Source organism: Miniopterus natalensis, chromosome 6, assembly GCF_054644295.1.
Source record: "Miniopterus natalensis isolate mMinNat1 chromosome 6, mMinNat1.hap1, whole genome shotgun sequence".
In the NCBI taxonomy this organism is placed as follows: domain Eukaryota; kingdom Metazoa; phylum Chordata; class Mammalia; order Chiroptera; family Miniopteridae; genus Miniopterus; species Miniopterus natalensis.
The window spans coordinates 10819649-10841703 of NC_142086.1; the positions used below are offsets into that span (position 1 = coordinate 10819649).

Consider the following 22055-nt stretch of genomic DNA (forward strand, 5'->3'; position numbering starts at 1 on the left):
GTATATATCTTTTTATATTGTCCATTTGTATTTCTCCTGGAAATTGATTTTTCAAGCCCTTTCCCCTTTTTTCAAAAAGTCAGGCTGTTTCCCTTTACTGAATGACTTGTAAGTGTGTTTCCACATGCTTGGTTCCCACTAGCATCATTGCAGTCCCACTTTGGGCTTTCCTAGCCAGAAGGTCACCTAGCCCAGCCACTAGACTATGCAGTTGTTACAGAGCAAAGCCGCTGAAACACCCTGCTGCGGGAAGACAGGGCTCTTTTTCTGTGTGGGGGTTTTCTTCTGCTTTTAAAATTCCAGTCCAGGGGTTGTCAGTCATCTTTTCTAAAGAACTGACTAGTATATACTTGGGTTTTGTGACCATGTAATCTCCAACACAACTACTTATTCCTGTTGTTGGAGCAGTAAAACCCGAATGGGTGTGGCTGTGTTCTAATAAACCTTGTTCTGGTTACTGAAACTTGAATTTCATAGAACTTTAATGCAACATGAGCTGTTGCTCTTCGGATTTTATCCCCACGAACATTTGAAATGTAAAAGCCATTCTTAGGTCATGGACTATACAAAAACAGATGATGGGCTAGATTTGGCTTGCAGTCCACGGTTTGCTGCACCTGCTTTAGACTGTTTCTATAAGGAACCATTGAGAGCAACTGCCCATAACCAGCATCCTGAGGACTTGTTGGCTTTGGGCAAGACTACATTTTGTTTGTCTCATTTCTGAACTGTCCAACTTCTGGACCTCAGTCTACAAAATTTGGCTTTACTTTTTTTTAAGTTATTATGAAATGTGAGATGTATCATGCACGTATATTAAAGTGTCTAAGTTGGAGATAGTGACATGTTCTATGTATAATGAACACCCATAAATATTGATCTCTTAATCTGTCTTGAGTGGGTTCAATTTTATGTTTGATATAGGAATATGTACTGCATAATGTCTGTGAATAAAGAATTCCCAACAAAGTGTGATTTAGAGTTTAATGACATTTTTCATATTATATATAAAAACATAGGTAGTTCCAAACACTTTGCAATTTTTTTTGCAAAAGTACCGTCATTCCTTTAGTGTTTCTGGTTTTCTTTTCTTTCTCTTATAGAAATTGTCATCTCAGTGAATTAGTTTAAGCCAAAATGAAAGATTATTCAGGTATATCTTTGCGTGCTCCGCAGTCTCTCAACACCTCATGTGGTCTTGGCACTGTGATGTGGTTCAGCTTTCGTCCGTTCTCTACCCTAACTTGGGTGGGGTGAGGGGTGGATCTGCCTTTTATTTTTCCCATACCCAAAGTAAGGTCAGATATTGGAGCCCTCGTTTCTCTTCCAGCTCAAGTATCCTCATATTCTTACAGAACGTGCACACTTATGTATATGACATTAGCATGAATTGCATTAGTTTACATGGCAGAAATGGCTACTGCTGCTGTCCCCGGGGACGTAGTATACGCGTCTGTTTGGATGCACGTCTCTGCATCTCTACTGACATCCAGTGCTCACTGGTGGCAAGGCCAGAAAAGGAATTGTGGCTGCTGGCGAAAGGGATACCATGTAGAGAGTTATTTGAGTTCAAGTTCATACTGAAATTGAGCTCAGCACAACTTGTGGAGGGTTTGGATAAAATCTGTTATCATTGAAGTTCAGTGAACTTCCTTATACTACAACTCACCCTTTGAATGTCTTCTCATGTTATATTTAGATATTGGGATCTAAGCCTTCTGTTTGGGAATCGCCTCTGAGGATCATAAAATAAGTGATATCAAGTTCCAAGTGTGTTGTATATTTTGTTTACATAAAAAATAATGAACATGGCTTGTGTGGAATCAGACTACATTTGAAGTCTGACCTGGTTTTTCATTTACATATGAACTAATTGATGTGAGATGTCACCTTCAGAAGGTTTTCCCAATGTTGTGTCATAAAAATGTTGGCAGCTAATCTTTCTTTAATGGGTCTGATATTCGATGTAGGGGGTAGATAGGAGGTGAGTCATGGTATCTAATATCTTTGAACAAAGAATTTCCAACACAGTGTGATTTAGAGTTTAATGTAAATTTTTTATTATACACACAAATAAGAAACAGGTAAATCCAAAATTTTAATCACTTTCCTGTTGATAGTTATGCTGTGCAAATGCATAATTAATACATAATTATATTTGTTTTTCTCACTATAGGAAATGTTAATTAACCCAAGTCACATGTAGTTTCTTGTAGCTAGTTAATGATGGTATTGTATTTACTAAAGTTGTCAAAATATTAGTAAAATTGGTTTCTCTAGTGTTAAGGAAGTATTATGGGTTTTCTTATGTATTAGAATGTCATAAAAATAACTCCTTATTTAATAGCTTCATTTGCTATTTCTACACTTCTTATTGGAAAGGTAGTTTTTAATCCTCTGTCTTAATGAACATTAAAAAAATTCAGTCCAATCTATTACCATTTCAATTAGTATAAATCCCTTAGGTCTTTGCTAATAATGAAAAGTTAGTAGTTACTCCTCTTTGTGTGTCCCACTTACTTAAATCTTTATAGTGATTATCACAATAGGTCAGCATTTGGTTAGGGGACTAGGGTTGTATATACATCTCAATAAGTATAATTTTTGGTCAGAAGATCTTACCAAATTTATCATTCTTCAGTTGATTGCATAAGTTGACTATAACATTGTGATCAATAATGTATTTAAAGAATTACAGTAGGTATTATTATATTGTTACCCATTTTGCCAACACTATACAATTTATGAATTCTGTATAGTTATGCATGTCGCATGATAATTGGATGCAGTTTGTTTTGCTCCACAGCTACATGTTAATTTAGTTTTCTACATTTTAAAATAGCTTTTAATACTGGAAAAGTAAATGAAAATTACTTTTGTAGTCTTCTGTTGTTTCAAGGGCCATTGTTACTCAGCTGCTTCTTAGTCAGTATTAATATTTTTACATAATGTTTTCCTTTTAGGAGTTCCAAACACTAATAGATTGAAATATTACCTCAGCTTGTTTACATTGGAGTCTCTTCACTTGGGTCAGCACCATCCTGCCCTTTTTTCCTGTTTTCATGGGGAGAAAGTGCTGCAGAATTGCGGCACTTCAGCATACTCATCAAGGAACTTCTGAAGGACTTGCAAAGGAAAAAGTAGATGAATGGGTCCAGGCATGCGTTTAAGGACGTTAACCAGAGTGTGCTCTCCTTCACATAGAACAGAGTGTTCTTAGCAGAGCAGTTAAAGACGTCCCGGGTCTGGCTGAGGGTGTAGGGGATTCGGGCAAAATGGAAGGGAACAAAACAGATAAAAAAGACAGCAATGATAATGAAAACTTTGATGTTCACCTTTTTCTTGGGGACCTTGCCAGCACCCCTTGTTCTTACATAGGACCTGTATAGTTCTTTCGTAATGAGTGTGTAACATACGATGACAATTAAAAAATTAATCCAGAAAATGACTTGACATATGTAATTGACTATTTCATGCCATACCAGACCAAACTCTGATTTGAGGAAAGAACATTTCTCCACATTCTTGTCCTTCGGCCTCTTGTTGGTTAGGATCATGTTAGGCAAAGAGAGTAAGAACATGAATGCCCAGATGACAACAGAGAGAATCTTAGCCCCCAAGAGGTTGTTGGGGCTGGAGGTTTTAAATGGCCTGGTGGTCTTCTGGTAGCGATCGATAGTTATCAGTCCTAGGAATGAAATACTGATATACATTGTGAAATAGAATATGACGGAGGTCACTTGGCACACAAAAGTTCTCAGTGGTCCTGTTCCCAGTTTGGCATCACTGAGGATTTTGAATGGAAAAGTCAGAATCATGAGAAGATCAGATATGACTGTGTTCTTAAGAAAAATGATAAAGTTAGATTTACTGCGGATTTGAAAGAAAATCCTCATTGCCAAGCTATTTGTGATGAGTCCAATAAAAAACAGGACCGTATAGAGGAGCGGGAAGAGGACCTGGGTGATGTTGTAGTCCCTGGTGCACAGACTGCCGTTCCCGGCCGCAGAGGTGAGGTTGTCCATGGCTGCGTTGCTTCCTCGATACCTGGAGGGGGCGGAGGGGATGCTTATTTTGGGTGCCTGATAGTTGATTTTGCCCTTAATCTCTATGTGTAACTTTTCTGGACAGCCTTCTTTAAAAACAGATTTTCGATCCTCTTTCGCAACTAGTAAGAATGTAGAAAACTGAATCTCATAATACTTCATCATGGCAAATATTCTATTTCTTGCAAAGTACAGTGGTCTGAATTACATGAAGGTGTAGATAATTTGTATTTCTTATTTGTTGAATATTTGTCTCAGAACATTTTTTATCTTAGGCAAAAACATAGGCATATTTATATATGAAAACCAGAAGAGCAGTGTTAGCTCCGCTCTGTTCTTCTGCAGCTTTATTTCCGTGCCATTTAACCCCTTCATTTCTATTCGGTCACCTTTTCTACACCATCCTTACTCCTGGGCTTCATTTACTCTGGTCGTACCATCAAAGTGGTCTGAGGTGAAATGACTGGTAATTGCTAATTAGAATTAAATAAGTAAAATGCTGAATCAGAAAGAAAATTTTCTATAGTTGAAGGATATTTCTGCCTCTATATTGCTGTCATCCATTCAAAAATCATCCCCACAGGGACTCATTCTTGCGCTCCAAATATATAACAGTAGCTAAAATAAAATGTCAAAGCCACGCTCACATCTGGTTCCATAGGTTATTATACCCCAGCAGGCAGCTATAAAGAAAACTAACACTTCACTTGAATACATTATCTGGCATCTAAATTTTGAAATTTAAAGTGAAATTTGTAATATTTGTATTTCATCAAAGACAATGGATTTGATTCTTTACAAAATATTATTCCTAAATATAAGTTAATGTTAAAGTATAAAATCTAAATTTTAAAAAAAGCCTCCACATAGAATATTTAAATATGGCAAATAAAGGTAGAACTAAATACCCCAAATGTCAATGGAAATATTTTTTTCCATCCTTTAATTCCTGAAAGTAAAACAATGAAGATTCATGTTGTGATTATGGCTTCAATTTTCAACACCACCTCACCTCTCACCTATTTAACCTAAAACAGACAAACCCAAGACAGTATTTAATTGATACAAGGTCACTGATTTTAACCTTCCTTGCTACTGCTATTTGCTTTAAGTTGTATATTCTTTGATAGTTTTGGAAATTCTACTTTGGGAATACTCATTTTGCATAGACTATAACTTATTTAACAAGTGTTCTTGATACTAAGACTTTCAGCTCTCTCTCTATTTAAGTCTCATTTCACACACGATATAAAATTAGTAAGACTATTTGTATTTTATTTCAGTGCTCTGTAAAATTTTTAAATGAAGCTAATGGTTATCTTGAACACCATTATTGCAGATTATGTTTTAATTTTTATTCCAAATAAGTGCTTGAATTGATAATTTTATTAAAGGTTTCCAATTTTAAGAAAACAAAAAAATTTCCATAGACGACATAGTGTAAATACATATATTTATCAAATACTTGTAGATATAAAGTTACCTGGTTACTTTGTTGATTGAAGAATTTGAATATATCCAGTAAGTGGTAGTCAATTCAACCCGCAGAGTGGCATCTGATATTTTCCTTTGTAATGTCTTAGCTTAGTTGTTAAAACTCTTTATGATAGAGAATTTGCAGAGTTCTCACCAGTCAAGTCTTGAGGGTTCTAGAGAGAAACAGAGCGAGACAGTGGAAGAGAGAACTTCACAATCAGAAATTACCTTAAGTGCCGTGGACTCAAAGCTATGTAGACACTAGATTTCCGTTTGGCCACTTTATGACTTCTGCTTTTATTTCCTTGGGAAATGTGGGGCAGGGTGGGTGAAAAGTCATCTTTTAAAAAGCAATTTAAAATCTCGTGGCTTTTTACTGAAACCGGCCGTATAGTTGATGCTGTATGAGCTCTTTTGGTTATTTTCCATGCAAAATATAAACCCCAGCCTTCTGAAGTCTGCTTCCTGGCGAAGGTTCAAGCTTGCTTTCTCTGATGGCTGTTTACCTGAAAACACACTGTGCCCAGCATGGGCTGATGTATTACGCTGTGACAAGTAATTGCATTAACTCGAAATCTGGGCTTGTTAGGGATGTTAAATCTCTTGCTCTTTGTCTTTTTTCCCTGATTAATAATGTCATTATTTTAAATCTGTGTTTGATCAACTTTTCATAGGCGAAACAGTTTCCTCCCATTATAAGTTATAAGGTTCCAAAATTACATTAGAAAGAAAAACAGTTGTATCCATTGCCTGGCTTATTATATAAAGTGTCTTTCATGCTTTTCTTGAACAGAATTTACATAGAAACAATTTTTTTTTTTCTTTTAACCAAGCTTTTTGTTTTAGGGAAATATATCATTAAATTCATGGATCCCTTTATCACTATTGCCTTGGTATAAATATTATTGTGGGCATGTGTGTACACAAACGTGCACACACAAATATTTCTAACTGTAACCTCCTCTGTTACCAGAGGACCATTGGGGTAGATGCCTTTGCTATGAAGATATGGTTTGGTTATTTCTTTCTTCTGAGTTTTGTGTGGGTCTGTCTCTGCATTTTTTATCTTCAACAGTGGTTCTCAAAGTGCAGAACAGCAGCCAGATTTCACCTGGGAAGTCATGAGACATGCAGGCTCTTGGGCACCAAACCAAGCCCCAGTGGGTCAGGGACTCTGGGTACTCCCCTCATCTGTATTTCAATGAGCCTTTCATGTGATACTCAGGCACACTGAAGTTTGAGGACCACTGATTTTTATTTTTTTTAATCCTCACCTGAGGATATGTTTTTCCATTGCTTTTGAAGGGGGGGGCATAGAGAGACACATTGTTTGCCTCCCCCACACACCCCAACCCAGTGCCAGGGATCAAGCCTACAATCCAGGCAATGCGCCCTTGGAATCAAACCCAGGACCCTTCAGTCCACAAGCCGACGCTCTAGCCACCAAGCCAAACCGGCTAGGGCAGAGGACCACTGATTTAAACTGACCAAGTTTTGTTGGCATTAAGAATTTGAAATCAAGCTATGTATTTGAGTCATTTTAGTGAGAAATTTCAGTTACTTAATGATCCTGATCCTGTTAGCTAGAGGTGTCAGTTTGATATTAAACTCTTGGAAAAGTAGGTATTAAGTTATTTTTATTCTAAAATTTACTACAGTAAACCGTAACATTTGTTGATTTGGGGAGACAAAATTATACTGTGACAGAACTTTTAGGCTGTGTAAACTTCAGAATAATAATAGCCAATGTTTGATCTCTTATATTGTCATGAATTAACTCATTTTGTGATCTCACCTACTCTCTGAAGTAGCTATTCATATAGTTTTTGTTTCTGGATGAGAAGCTGAGGAGCAGAGCAGTGGATTCATTAGAGGCCCAGTTGCAACCCATGCTGTGTGGTCCCAGTGCCTGCATGTGTAACTGGCAGGCAGCTACCACTAAACCTTCCCCATCTCGCTGTCTCCTTGACCCCTACCCTGCCCCCACCCCACACTGAGGCGGAGGAGTGAGGGGTGAATGTCATGAAGGGAATGGCTGCTCTTCTTTCAGGGAAGTGGGAGTCACACTAGTCTTTACAGCAAATTGCGAACTCTAAAGGATGTTTATGAATTATTTCTAAGGCCTAGAGATGAAACAAGACTTGTTGGGGGAAATCATAACTATTTTCAACAAATTAATGTGTTATATTTCAGGAGCCGTAGTTCTGGATGTTTAAATCATATACTTTATTGAGAATTGACACTTCCAAATTCCTAGAGGACTATGAGTAGGGACTTGAAGGGTAAAGGAGAGGCTCCAGCTCTGGATCTAAATTAACTTTTTCTTTCCTCTGGTTTTAACTCATAACCACCCCTGTCTGTGAAACTTCTCTGATACTATTTTCCCATTGGAAGATGATTGCCATTTACCCTATACAAGTCACATTAAAGGAGTTACCTATTTTCTTGATTTAAAGAACAATTTACTCCAACTTAGATGTAGTTGCTAATGAGAAGCATTAGCTCATTTCTTGTTACTGTAACACGGCCTCCCTGCCTGTACCGGGACAGCCCAAGGCTTATTACCGATGCAGCGCTTGTTTGAAGTTCTTTTATTCTAAACGGAACAGTGTGGCATATTGAAGAATTCAGCTACAAAAGTAATGTTTGAAAGCCTCTTTTAAGAGTGATTTATTTTAATGAATGAACTAACAAAATTTTTATGTAAATTTATTGTTTTTAAAAAAGTGGCTTTTACTACTTTTTTGGAGATGTTGTATACTGGGTTTGCATTTGAGTATTTAAACATACAAACTAAAGAATGTTGGGGAAGTTTTGAAATGCTTTATTTTATCATATCAGGACACGTGCATCTACTTCATCAGTTTATTTTTCTTTAGTGTTTGGAAGAAAAGGAAGCACTCCGAGTGGGACTCTTACTTTCCTTTAAGACACATTAACTTATTAATTTTAAAATGACCCACAGTTAGTGGGTCATTTGTAGAAATAATCAGAAAAAAGCATAAGGGGAGCACATTGCTCTGATAGGCTAACGACCGTTACCACATCTTTGTGAACACACATGTGTTTGGGCAACGTTTCTAATCACTTCTTTTAAAGAAATGAAGATGACTCAGAACAGACTTCAATTTAATTCTCTTCAGTTCTTCCTTCTGAGGACATTTGGGTTGAGAGACACATTTTAGTTTCTGTAGTGTAACAGGCCTTCCAGGGTTTTTGGACATGCATCCTCTTAGTTTCCTATCAGTTAAGTCTTTGTGATGTATTATCTGGAGAAGAAAGTAATCGATCTGGAGATTTTCAGAACTCAGTGCCCTGGGGAGGTGAGCTGTCCCCCAAGGACAGTGTGAGCTGGCCTGAAAGTGGTGGCCAGACTTCTGTGGATTGCCCAGTGATTTTTTTTCTCCTGCCGAACAAATGTGTCCTGCAGGGATTAAGTAATAGAATAATTCTTCGATACTGATTTCCAGTCATTAATTTTATTTATAACTATGCAACTTGAGGGCGTTTTAATTCCCAGCTGAAAGAGTAGAAATCATTGGTACCTTTGGGAGTATTTGGCCTATTTTTTAGGTTACCTTAATTCTAATGTGATACAGATTGCTTTTTGAAGACAGTACTTTTTCTACCTGTACAGGAAATTGACATAAACCAATCTCGTAGTTTTCATCTCACAGCACACATAAACTAATTGCTAAAGTTCTGTGCACACCAGAAAATACATTTTTTGCCTAGCTGACAAATAAATGGGTCTAATTTTGATTCATTCACACCAGACAGCTGCTGTGTTGGCTGTTGTCATTTTTTTTATTTGACAATCTAAGGGAAAAGAGGTCAGTGTCCCTAACTCAATAGTCAGGCAGTGCGTGTTTTAGAAATTCTTGAAAATCATTGTCGTAGGCTAATGAAAAAGAGTCGCTGTTAGCAGTCCTTGTCTTTCTGTTTGAAGACTAGTGGCAGCTACCAGGACTCTCCCAGCAATATCAACTCTCGGAAGCAAGCACAGTCTTTACCCCATGCAGCGTGACCCGTGGTCTTTCTCCAGCTGAGTGCACGCCGCGCTTGCTTGTTAATTCTACTGCCCCACTCTCAGCTCCTGAGGTGCTTCTAGCCCAGCTCCCTGGGCTTATCAGGGCCAGGGAACTGATGATACAGGCTTCTTCACGTGACTCACTTCCTCATCTCCATTCCCGCGTTTTTATCAACTTTCTTTTTGCCCTGTGGTGAAGTAGAAAGGTGTGCCTATCTTTCTTTCCAAGTTAGGCCAACAAGAGACTGTTGTTTTCTATCTTTTTTATCAGTTATCTGCCCTACAGTCTGCATTTTCTTCCTGGAGACTGGAACATAGGTTTGGAATAAGAGGTTGCCATTGATTATCCTAATACAAGGCTCCCTTTCCTCTCAAGCTGCTGTTCTTTAAGCCCAGCTACTGTCAATGAGGGTTACTTCCTTCACCTTCACTCATTTCACCACCTGCTTTTACTTCAACTCCCTGTTTCCTGCCCTTTGCCCCACTGCTGTAGAGAAACTTCTCTTTTGAGGTTCACATGTGTTTTTTTAAACAAGTCAGAGAGGCCACATCCAGCGTGACTTCTCCACTGCATCGGATACTGTTGTGACTCCCAGTGTTGAACATCCCCTCCCTGACTGACCTCCCTGACCCTGGCTCTCTGGTGCTCTGATGAATTATGGAGCGTGCACATAATTCGATGCTCATTTGTCCTCCACACTGTGTCAGCTCTCTTTGTCCCCCCCCAGAGAATTTGGGGGTTTTGCGCTCCTCCCAGTGACACCTTGCTCTTATCCCTAAGCTGTCACCTCTGTATTAGTCTCCATGTCAAACCACTCACTAAATATTTATAAAACATTTCTATCTGCCCCACAAATTCCTCTCACCTAGAGGTGAATTCATGAGCTCCCTGCCCTCATTGCCTACTCTTTTCCTTCTAACATCCTTGGTCTAGTAAGTCCATGTTGAAATCCAGTGAGACGAACATTCACTCAGATACATGATCCCTTCCTTACTTCCGTCAGCTGCCTCTTGATTTTGCTTCTGATTTTTTATTCCCACCATTAGGATCCAGTTTACACCCTACAAACGTTTTTGCTCTTTGCCTGTCATTTCTTCTCTTTCATTTTGTCAGCACTTATCAGGTTAAGTTTCCTGCAAAACTAGTTTTTATCTTTTAGTCATGTGTTCTCTCATTAGTCCATTTATTTGTTCATTATATTGTATATTCAACTAATGTTAAGTGCCTAATCAGTGCCTTTTAAGATAAATGTGGCCCTGGCTGGGTGGCTCAGTTGGTTGGAGTGTCATCCCATACACCAAAAAGGTTGTGGGTTTGATCCCCAGTCCGGGCATGTATGGGAGGCAACCGATTGATGTTTCTCTCTCACATTAATGACCCTCTCTCCCCCTCTCTCTCCAATAAAAACACATCCTTGGGTGACCCAGTGATCCCACTTCTAGGAATATCCTAAGAAGCCCAAAACACCAATCAGAAAGAACTTATGCACCCCTATGTTCATAGCAGCGCAATTTATAATAGCTAAGATCTGGAAACAGCCCAAGTGCCCATCAGTAGATGAGTGGATAAAAAGCTGTGGCACACTTACACCATGGAGTACTATACAGCTATAAAAAAGAAGGGTCTCGTACCCTATGAGACAACATGGATGGAACTGGAGAATATTATGCTAAGCAAAGTAAGCCAGTCAGAGAAAGACAAATACCACATGATCTCACTTATATGTGGAATCTAATGAACAGAATAAACTGAGGAACAAAATAGATCCAGAGACATAGAAGCATGGAGCAGTAGGAGGAATTTCAGAGGGCAGGTGGGGATGGGGAATGGGTGGGGAGAGATTAATCAAAGAACTTATATGCTTATATGCATAACCTATGGACACAGACATTGGTATGGGGAAGGCCTGGGGGTAGGGTGGATTCAGGGTGGAGGCAATCAGTGGCAGAAAAAAGGGGACATTGTAACACTTTCAACAATAAAGATTTTAAAAAATGGATTATAAATGTGAATACAATAGACCTGGGATCCTGCCTCCCAAAATGGACAGTGTAGCGGGAAAGACAGACGTAAGCAAATACCTGGAAAATAAGTGAATAATCCTGTGACAAGGGCTCCAGAGGATCTCTCCCCATCCTACTCCTCCTGTGGTGAGGGGCTTTCACTAGTGTGAGATGAGGGAGTGAGAGACCTGAAGCTATAATTGGTCATAGCATTTCCGCCAGTGAAGTTGGTGCTGTTGAGAGTATTTTAGGTGGCGGGAGGAGCAACAGCAAAGGAAGGATGTGCCCGGTGTCTTTGGAAATGTTGAGTGATGTGGTACAGTGTGAATAGGGTGTGTGTGAGAGAAGTAGAAGTGTAGGAATATGAATGGACGGCAGTGGCTGCTGTCTCCTGTGCTACTCAGTATTTTACATTTTTCATCTCAGTTTTTCTCACCAAAAAACACAAGGCAGGTGGTGTTACCCCCTTTTCAGAGGAAGAGTCTGAGGCTCAGAAGGACTCACTCCGGACCATGGAGTGGACCCGAGTGCAGTCACAGCTCTCTGACCCTGAGCTTGGGCTGGTGCTGCTCATGCAGACCCAGGCTCTGTGTGTTTGTGAGGAGTGTGAGGAGTGCCTGTCTTCCATGGCACCAGCCCTCAGAAGCCCGGCTTAGGCTTCTAACTCCCTCTGCAAATGCTACTTTGTTCTTGTTAATCCTGACCTGAGGATATTTTTTCCATTGCTTTCAGAGAGAGTGGAAGGGAGGAAGGCAGGGGGAGAGAAACATAGATGTGAGAGAGACACATCAACTGGTTGCCTCCCACAGGCACCTGACTGGGGTTGGGGAGCGAACCCACAACACAGGTATGTGCCCTTGACCCAAAATTGAACCCTTAGGTGTGCAGTCTGATGCTCCAACCACTGAGCCACACTGGCCAGGGCTGCAAATGCTGCTTTTATGGCACTGAATCTGTTTTCCTTGAGGACAAGGAACTGTCATCCTTGCATTTTCTCAGAGTTCCTGGCGCCTTGTCTTGCTGTAAGGAGATACTCTATAAACAGCTGAGAATAACTTCGCTAACATCCTTCCGTCATGCCTCCCACAGAAGTGTACATTAGAATCATTTGACGACGGGTGCCTTAACTGGAAACAATCCCAGGGAACAGGACTAGCACTGCCTGGGTTTTCTCAGTGCCCTCCTTGTTCCCACCAGACAAAAAGCAATATATAGGCAATGCCCTCTGACAACAACAAAAATTGGAAATTAACAAGAAGCTCAGGTCATTCAGATGTGCAGCCAGGTATAGGAATCACTGCCTGTGTTGACTTTATCCTGTGGTTAGGTCTGTCTTTGGAAAATGTGGGGGAGATTTGGATATTCAATATATTAAATAACATTTCTAGAAAAGATTCACTCCTAGCCTTTTCTTCCCTTTTTAAGGAGGCAAAATTGAACACCTAAAACAATAATTATTGGGAGATGGGGTGGCAAGATAGAGTGGCAGGGTATACAAAAGTAGATTACTGATAGAATATAGTAAAAAAGGGAACCAGTGCAAGGAGAAGTGGTGCCTTGAATTCAAGTGTGTGAGAGAAAGAAAGGAGACAGAGGAAAGTGACAGAGACGGAGAGCAGGCTCTTGTTTCAAGACTGCAGAAGCTAATGCTTTTTTGCGCAGTGTGCCCAGCGTGCAAATTAAGTGCTGCGCTTCTCTGTCTCCAGAATTTTGCTCTTTTTTGCAGCCACTGCTGATTAGGACCGCAATGCACTTTGTGTTTCCTGGGAGGTGTTCTTTTCTCATGCTAACTCCCTAGAATTAGATGCTGTTAGGAAGGGTAAACACCTGGCAGGCGAAACTTGTAGAAATGATATGAAAAGAAGATGGTCTGAAGGATAGAGCTGGAAATTATCCCAAGAAGATGGAAGAGTATAAGATACGAGAGAGAAATTTAGATGGAAAAATTCTAAACCATATGTGAGAGAGAACACATCCTGGACTGTTAACTTTGGCTGAGGATGTGTTTAGCAGTATGTGCATGTTGTTTTGCTGTGGCCAAATAATTTCCCTTCCCATGCGGAAAACTAGTGCTCGATTCACTATGTCTATGGGCACCGTTGGGGAGCTGATCCAGAAGAGAAGTGGGTGTCAGACAGAACCTGTTTGCACTTCCCTATTTACCTCCCATCGAATGAAACCCACATGCTATATTCTTTTGTTTGGAAATAAATATGCACGTATCTTAGACAGTCATGTTGGAAGTAAGTGGAACATTTTTGTAAAAGTACTTGAGGATCCTAGAAAGATCTTTTTTTCTAAATATAAAATATTTAATGATGCTGTATAGAGAAAACCAAACTTACTAAGAGATAAACATTTTCCTTAAGGGAAATGTACGACTCCATAGTATGTAAATATGATGTGAAATTAACACCATGCTAAATTTTAAACAATGAAAAGTTTTTCAATGGTCAAAACTTACTCTGTAGGGTACGCCCACGTCAACTGCTTCTGTTAAGACTTCAGGTCAGTTGACACTTTTTTTAACTTTAGCAAGTCCCAACTGGAAAAACAAGGGTGTTGCCAGTGGAGCTTGAGGTACACTGAGAGGTGGGCGGTGCCGCCCGGTGAGCTGCATGGAGATGCTGTGGTTAGTGCACTTCCTGCACACGAGTGCAGCCCTGGGCCCGCAGTCCTGGCTTCAGAGTGCACTTTCTGTTTTTCAGGATGAATCTTCAAGTCATGAATGTAACCAGCGCACAATCCTTCTCTACGGCGTGGGCAGAGAGCGTGACGAAGCGAGGCATCAGCTGAGGAAGATTACCAAAGATATTTTGAAAATCCTAAATAAGAAGAGCACCACAGAGACAGGGGGTAAAGAGCCTGAATGCACTTGTTCCCATTGTGCTGTCTTATGTCCTTCCCCTTATCTCGGTCTTTATCAAGTTTGTACATGGCACCCTCCCCAGTGTTTCCTCTCCTGAATGACTGTCACATTGAAATATGAATAAGCACATTGAAATTTTAAGGCCTTGGTTCCATTTATAGTAATCCTGTATTAAAATAGCACATAGCACATTCTATGGATAGATGTAGGTAGTTCTATTTTCTACTCTTGTTTTATACTTCCCAAGTTTTCTGCATAGTGAAACATGAAGTATTAAAGAATGAACTGGAAACCCTTATTCTGAGAGAGAGTCCCCTGTTCTTTGCCATCCTTTTTCAAGCTTGTAGTTTGCTCTGGGTACTCATATTTACACGATAGTTGAAAATCATGACAATGTAGTTGCTGCTCTTTTCTTACATTTTTCAGAAGCATAATTGCAGTAGGTAATGGTGGCTCCCCATATCACCAAACCATTTCAAGTGAAGAAGAAAATTAGATCCTTGCTCTAAATGCCTTCCTGACGTGGAATGTTCTTTCCCCTGGCCTCTTACATCACTTTTACAGTGAAGCTGTGCCTTCCTATTATGTCACCACATTGCATAATGGAAATTTTGTAATTATCCACTTCACATTTACCTAATTACTCCTTTCAGAGTCTGTTTATTTTATTAGGCAGTCATGTGATTTAAAGTATGATATCATTACATATACTCTACCACCACCAGTGGTGTTTTTGTCTATTACTGAAATAATGCAAAGGGGGAAAAAGTGCCAATTTTCCCTGTGCAGACAGCACACTTCCTACACATGATATAAACCACCTCTAGAAGCCCTACTTTGGTGTTCAGTACAAAATAAACACTCCTCTGCGAACCTCTCCACAGGAGTCCCGGGAGACTAAGCAGATGAATGACTAGAGCTTGTCCACACTCTATCTTCCCAACAGGAAAGTACAGACACAACTAATGCACATAGCTCTCTTTCCTCTCCATCAGTAGAGGGGCACAGGCAGAAACGAGGCACAAGGGCTCTCTTCCCTCTGACTGTGATGTGGCGGGTGTGTAAGTCACAGGCTCTTCCTGAGAACACACAATGGAAGAGCTACTTTCACGTGATGTGCATCATGTTCCCTGACTTCATCCTGCTGCTGGTTAAGGACGGACCTTGCACTACACCAACGGCCTGAGGGGACAGCCAAGAGTGTGGAAGGGAAGTGAAACCTTGTTGATGCTGGCCTGTCATTACTGAGGTTGAACAGAACAAAGCTGCTCTAAGAAAAGCTGTTGATCTGTTCCTGGCTCTTTTTCTCTCAGAGAAAGAGGAAATGGGTTGCATTTGGAAGGAGGAATTTAGAAGCCCTGCAAGTAGGGAGCAGAGACTACTGAAACTGCTTTTTGTATGCTTGAGAATGAGATGGGCACTCTCTCACTTAAAAGGTTCAGTAACATTTAAAAAAATCTAAATTCATTTTTAGAGAGTCTTTTGAGATGCTGTGGAATTTTTGGTTTTTGGAAAATTGATAGGGGTGGGAAGAGGAAGGAAGCAATGTGATGTCTTTTTCTGTTGAGTCTACTTCCTTCCTTGAGAGTTTTTTATGCCAGACTGTAGTCTGTGCTATCTTTGTATCAGTCTCTTAAGTAGGCAAGTCTTGCTCGTGAACTCACAGGGACAGTCATTGTTCCATGCTGCTTTTCCAGATACCAGTAATGGAAACACCACTCTGAAGAGGCATCTTCAAAGGAGACCTTGTCTTTCCTTCATTTTAGATAAAATTCCTCAACCAGAAATATTTTAATTAGATCTTCTGATAGTCTACATTTAAGTCACTGCTTAAAACCTAGTGTGCTCACCAGAATCTAGGTAACTATCCTTCAGGTTGATGGAAATTTGCCCCCTTCTGTCAGCAAAGATGGGGGGTAAGGCAGGAAAACTGAGCTTGTATAAGCATGTATTTGATTTCTGGTTACACTAAAAATATGATTAGGAGTGTTCTCACATCAGCCAGGCCTTTCCTAGCAGTATTTATAATCTAAAACTTATATGACAGTTCCAGTTGAAGATGCTCAAACCTCATTTTACATTTACATGACTAGTCATCTTTGGTGTTCAGTGGTGCGTCTTTTGAAAATATTAATGGAAGTTTACCAAACTAGAAGCCCAAAACTTCTAGGATTTAAAGACTTCAAAAAACGGACAACCAAAATTAAGCAACTAAAGAACAATAACATCTATGATGAAAGCTAATTAACATAAGACAGATGAGAAAAATCTATGAGTTATGACTATTGTTATTCATGTGAATATTATTAAAATAATGTATTCCATTGAGAACCACCACTAATTTTTTGAATATATTTTGAAAATGAATATGAATTGCCAATAATCAACTGCATCTTTTTTATATGAGATTTTAAGAAGTTAGCTACAGCTTATTAGCATGAACAAACAAAAAAGATGCATTTGTGAGTTCTCATGATGGATCTACTCCCTCATCTCTGTTGTTATTGTTTGTGCTTTTGCTTTGGTGCAGGGAGGGTTAAATAATTCCGTTAACTTCGGTTTTAAAGCACATTGTACTCAAGACTGTTGATGTGCACTTTCAGCCTTGGATCAGCAGTGCTAGTAAATGCAAAATTCAAAACGTGGATATTTTCAACGTTCTCATGACATGTGAGCAGCTATATGGGAGGCCAAATCCCACATTTAATTTGTAACTTTTGAGAATATACATCAAAAAATAAGTAGGTTTAATGAACTTACTAGTTCTCATTCTTTGTATTACCGTTGGTATTATTTGACAGTAGTGGCGCAGCCTCGTACCTGGTGCTACTCAGCACCTTTTAATTCTGAGTTTCTCTGGTGCTGGGGTGTGTGTGCCTTAGGCAAGGAGGACAAAGCAGCCTGGGGTTCATCTGGTGGGGGCTTAAGCTGTACTTGCTTATTGTTGAAAGGGAAATATCCTGTCTTCTAATGTTATTTTTTAACCTCATTACGTTTGTCATTAACAAAATCTTTTTGGGTTCAGTGAAGTCTTTGTTGTATCTTTAATAGAGGTGTGTAATTACCTTTGTTCTCTGGATTAAACTTCCAGATAAAATGTGAGTGATTAGGCCAAAAGCAACAACAAACAAGCAAACAAACGGTCCCTCTTAGGCACCTCAGTATGGTGATTGCCAGAGGGAGCGGGTGGGGTGTAGAGGAGGGTCGGAGCTGGAGCCAGGAGTGGGGGGTGGGTGGTAGTGCTCTCGCCACCATAGCCTTTTACTAGTTAGAATCATTGTGCTGGAAATGATCTGAAACATCATGGAATCCAACCTTTCCTTTATGTTTGTTTTAGATTTATCTTTATAAATACACACATTACAAAGTATTTAAAAACTGGATCTAAGTATTTTTGGATGTTATCCTTCAAACTCTTAAGAACAAGGGTACCTCTGTAATAGCAATATTTATAAAACATTTCTATTATAATTTTTTCAAACTTCTTCATACTAAAGTAAGTGTTGAACTTTCCCATTAATGTGGAGGGATTTCATTCTTTTCTACCCCTAAAAAAGTTAGGAATCATGTAAATTTCCTTTTTTACATATTAAACTGTTTGGGAAAATTTCATAGTAAGTCTCCTAAGAGAAGATGCCAGTGAAGCTTCCTATTAAATCAGAATGTGCCTGGGTGTTTTTCCCCCTTTGTTGTTGAGATCACTCTATTTTAAAAGTCAGTTAGTTAGAAATGTTCATGGAGGTGCTTCTTATGTAGCCAAAATCTCAAAAGAGCTCACTGTAATGGATCAGTAACGGCAGTGTAGTCAAACATTGGAATACAGTACAAAAGTGGGAAGTATTGATTTTTTGGGGAAATTAAAATTGCAGCAATATGGATTAATCTCAGAAACCCAGTGTTGAGTGAAAGATGCCAGGTATTAGATGTATATATTGTATGGTTGTATTTATATAAAGTTCCGAGGTGGGCAGTATCAGTCTAAGCTGTTAGAAGTTGGGAACTTGTCCCCTGGGGAGGGAGAAGTGACTGGAGGGGGGCCTGATGAAGTTTCTGGGGTTCTGATATGTCATTTTGTGATTTGAGTTTCATTACGTGAGTGTATTTATTTTGTAGAAATTCATAGAGTTTGTGTACTTCTTGTATGTATATTTCAGTAAAACAGTATCATTGAAAAGTCAAGAGCTTCTGTTGAACAGAAAATAATGTATTACTGTGTGTTTTTTAGTTGGAGATGAAGGACAAAAAGCCAGGAAGAGCAGACAGGAAACATTTCCAACACTGGAGACTGTGTTCACAAAGCTTCAACTCCTTTCCTATTTTGATCAGCATCAAGTCACATCTCAGGTAGCCATTTACAGTCACTTATTATTCATCTGGAGTATTCATATTTTCCTAGAAATCTCTCATGTGATAATATGTTTCATGCCATAGTTGGTTTTAAAGCTTTTTTTAATATATCTTTATTGATTTCAGAAAGGGAGGGAGAGGGAGAGAGAGATAGAAACATCAATGATGAGTCACTGATCGAGCCCACAACCCGGGCATGTGCCCGGACCGGGAATCGAACCGCGATTGCCTGGATCCCGGGTCCATGCTCAACTGCTGAGCCACGCCCGGCCGGGCCCTAGTTCGTTTTATAAATATGCTTTTAAAACATTTGGAAGCATCTCAAACTATTGAGTAGTTCAGTTTTAAGTGTCAGGTTTTCTTCCTCAGAAGAATTAATTTTCATTATGAAAATATTTTTGCCTTATGGTAATAATCAACATTATATAACGTATTCCTAATGCAATCTTACGTTTTTAGAGTGTGGTCCTACATTGCTATTAATAAGGGAGAAGACTGTTAATGACAAAAACCAACTCTCTTTAATTTTACAAATCCATTGATATTCAAATAGATATTATCTGGAAATTGCTTAATACTTATAGTTGTCTACCTTTAGGACAGTTAGGTCTAGATCTTAATGACAACTTGGCTTATTTCTTCAAATTATAGTTGTAGTAAGGAAGTCAATTTGCATATGATTTTGGTTTCTGTAGAAATATATTTTAACTTCTAAGTAGAATCACATATAAATTCAAATTTCTTAATAAAAAATTAAAATAACTTAAGAAATAAATTATTTGGATGTTGGTCTTCTCATTGTTTTTCTGTTTGTTTGCACAGATCTCTAGCAATGTGCTGGAGCAGATCACAAGCTTTGCGTCCGGGACCTCCTATCACCTGCCTTTGGCTCACCACATTCAGCTCACCTTCGACCTCATGGAGCCAGCGCTGAATATCAATGGACTGATTGACTTCGCAATACAGGTGTCAAAGAGACCCCGCTCCTCTCATTTTTAAGACAGCAAACCTACCAGGCATCGTACAGTTTAAAATGAGCCACCCGGTGCATTTTCGAATTATTGAGATGTTCTGAATCAACAGTATTCAGCTAGCATTTTAAGTGCAACTGTATTTATAGCTTTCAGTTAAATAATTGTAACACCAAGCTAAAATATATAATGGTCATTTAAAAATGTGAGTGTTCTGAGGGTATTTTTCTGTCTTTCATTACTTTGCTTAGGGAAAGGTGGAAGTTTATTTGCTGTTTATAATAAAGTATAGTTTAGATTAAGAGGGGGAAAAAAACCACCGTAAAATTTTATTTGCCCTGCTATATTTCTTACATATATACTTGAGTGTACTTATTATCTTATGTTGTTAATAAATAGAAATGAAAGTTGGTTTCTATTGCTTATTCTGTTGGAGGTGTTAGCTTTGTTAATAAAATGAAAATAATGATTAATAATTTCTGTTTTATTAAAAAGAAGGGAAAAGGGAGAAAAAAAGTGAGAGGTGTGGTGTTCTTCTCTGAAATTATTCAACCTATAGCTTTGGGCCACCATAGAGTTTTGGTAACTATTTTAGTATTGGATGCTTTCTGATGGAATGTACCATGATTCTAGGTGAAAGAAAAGCTCCATGATTTGGTAAAGGATTAAAAATGAAAACCATATGCTTTCTGAGACTAGTTGTATATGTACATGGCCCTGGGCAGGAAAAGGGGTGAGGTCAAGTATTACTGGAGTGACTCAATACAAGCATGGTTTTTAAAATTAAATGTTCTCCCATTTGCTTTGGCAGCTACTTTTTCATTCAGTCTTTTCTCTCGTTGTAGCTGCTAAATGAACTGAGTGTTGTGGAAGCTGAACTGCTCCTGAAGTCCTCCAGCCTGGCAGGAAGCTATACCACGGGCCTCTGTGTGTGCATCGTGGCCGTTCTCAGGCGCTACCACAGCTGCCTGATCCTGAATCCCGATCAAACAGCCCAGGTGTTTGAAGGGTTGGTATATAAAATATCACTATTGTGTTTCACATCCTGTAATGTATAATTAGTGACGAAAACATTTCTTTTTTAAGAAGTGTGATTCCTTCTTCCCTTTCTCTTTTCCGTCCTGCCTTACTTCCCTCCCCCTAGTTTCTACGAATACAAGCCAGTCATTTGTAGCACTGTGTCGTCTGTGCTGCCCAGCATTGTGGGTATTTATGAATGGCACATGTGTGACAATGTTTTTGTTCATGTAATTTCATGTAATTCGGAGAACCCAACTCTGAATATGCTTTACGTGCATTGTCATCTTAGAGATTTACTTCTTTAACTTCATTTTTAAAATAAACTAAACCTATCTTTTGGTAAGACAATCTAGAACAGTGACTTTCTTGGTTCTTAGTCTTTTTTGGCTTGTGTGAGTCGTAGGCTTAGGTTTTGTGTACTACTAGTGGTGGGATAAGTAATGACCTTCCATCATCCCCATTAGAGGCTGAGGTTACAGGGACCATGGAAAAATAATCAAGTCCCCAAAACGCAGTACTGAGCCCCTTTTTGTCCACTGAAGACTCCTTTCCGAGACTTTGTATAAACAAAGACAACCTGTTTTTCTTTTTCTTTTAGTTTCTTCCTGGGCACAAAAGAACCATGGGATTCTTCGGTTCCATATTACTCTTTTTTGTAATCTAGTGCATGTAATCAACTTACACTCTGTTCCAGAGTGACATCCATTTAACAGCAGTTCTTTCAGGGGAAAGGAAATGCTGTCACATTAATAGGGCACATAGATTATTAAGTGAACTCTGAAATATCCCAGATAGTTTCAAATGTGAGAAAATTAACATGTTGGAATTCAGGAAATAGAGGACTGTTTAGTATAACCCTCAATTACCCTGTGAAGTTGAATAATTAATACCTCAGGCATGAAACGGAACCTCAGGCTTGTTAAGGGAAGTGCTTGGTGAAGTGATGTACCCAATATTACAAAGCTCAGTTTCCCAGATTGCTGAAAGTCTTTCCAATAGGAGCTCATTCATGCTGTTTAATTTATAGCATACTTTTTAAACTGCATGAAACCTGTTAGTTGGTCAGTAAATGAATCTAATAGGATTTGACAAGTATTTTTTTGTTGTTTATTTTGAAATCCATTGCAGTATTATTTATTTTGACATTTTAAATTTTGTCCTATAAAATGTTCATAAAATCATATTTAATATTAACTTTATTATATTTTACTTTATCATACATAGTGAGGGCATGTATTTTACCCAAAACTATTATTTTGTTTTTCTGTACTTGAATGAAAGTACTGGATCTC

General features: G+C 38.9%; 2 protein-coding genes across 2 annotated transcripts in view; one reads left to right on the forward strand and one right to left on the reverse strand.

Moving 5' to 3' along the window:
* MED12L (mediator complex subunit 12L) overlaps positions 1–22055 on the forward strand; it is a 319300-nt gene that overhangs the window by 228269 nt on the left and 68976 nt on the right. The window contains exons 18-21 of the mRNA XM_087818088.1: positions 14265–14412; positions 18651–18769; positions 19595–19738; positions 20589–20752. Of these exons, the coding sequence (XP_087674214.1) occupies positions 14265–14412; positions 18651–18769; positions 19595–19738; positions 20589–20752 (575 nt within the window). The remainder of the gene's footprint in view (positions 1–14264; positions 14413–18650; positions 18770–19594; positions 19739–20588; positions 20753–22055) is intronic.
* Positions 2090–4025, reverse strand: P2RY12 (purinergic receptor P2Y12). Its single transcript, XM_016216700.2, has one exon. It carries the CDS (start codon positions 4023–4025, stop codon positions 3006–3008), a length of 1020 nt encoding a protein of 339 aa, XP_016072186.1. The 3' UTR covers positions 2090–3005.

Excerpts from the sequence above, each read along its gene's own strand:
- P2RY12 (XM_016216700.2), bottom strand. The coding sequence starts at position 4,025 with ATGGACAACCTCACCTCTGCGGCCGGGAACGGCAGTCTGTGCACCAGG.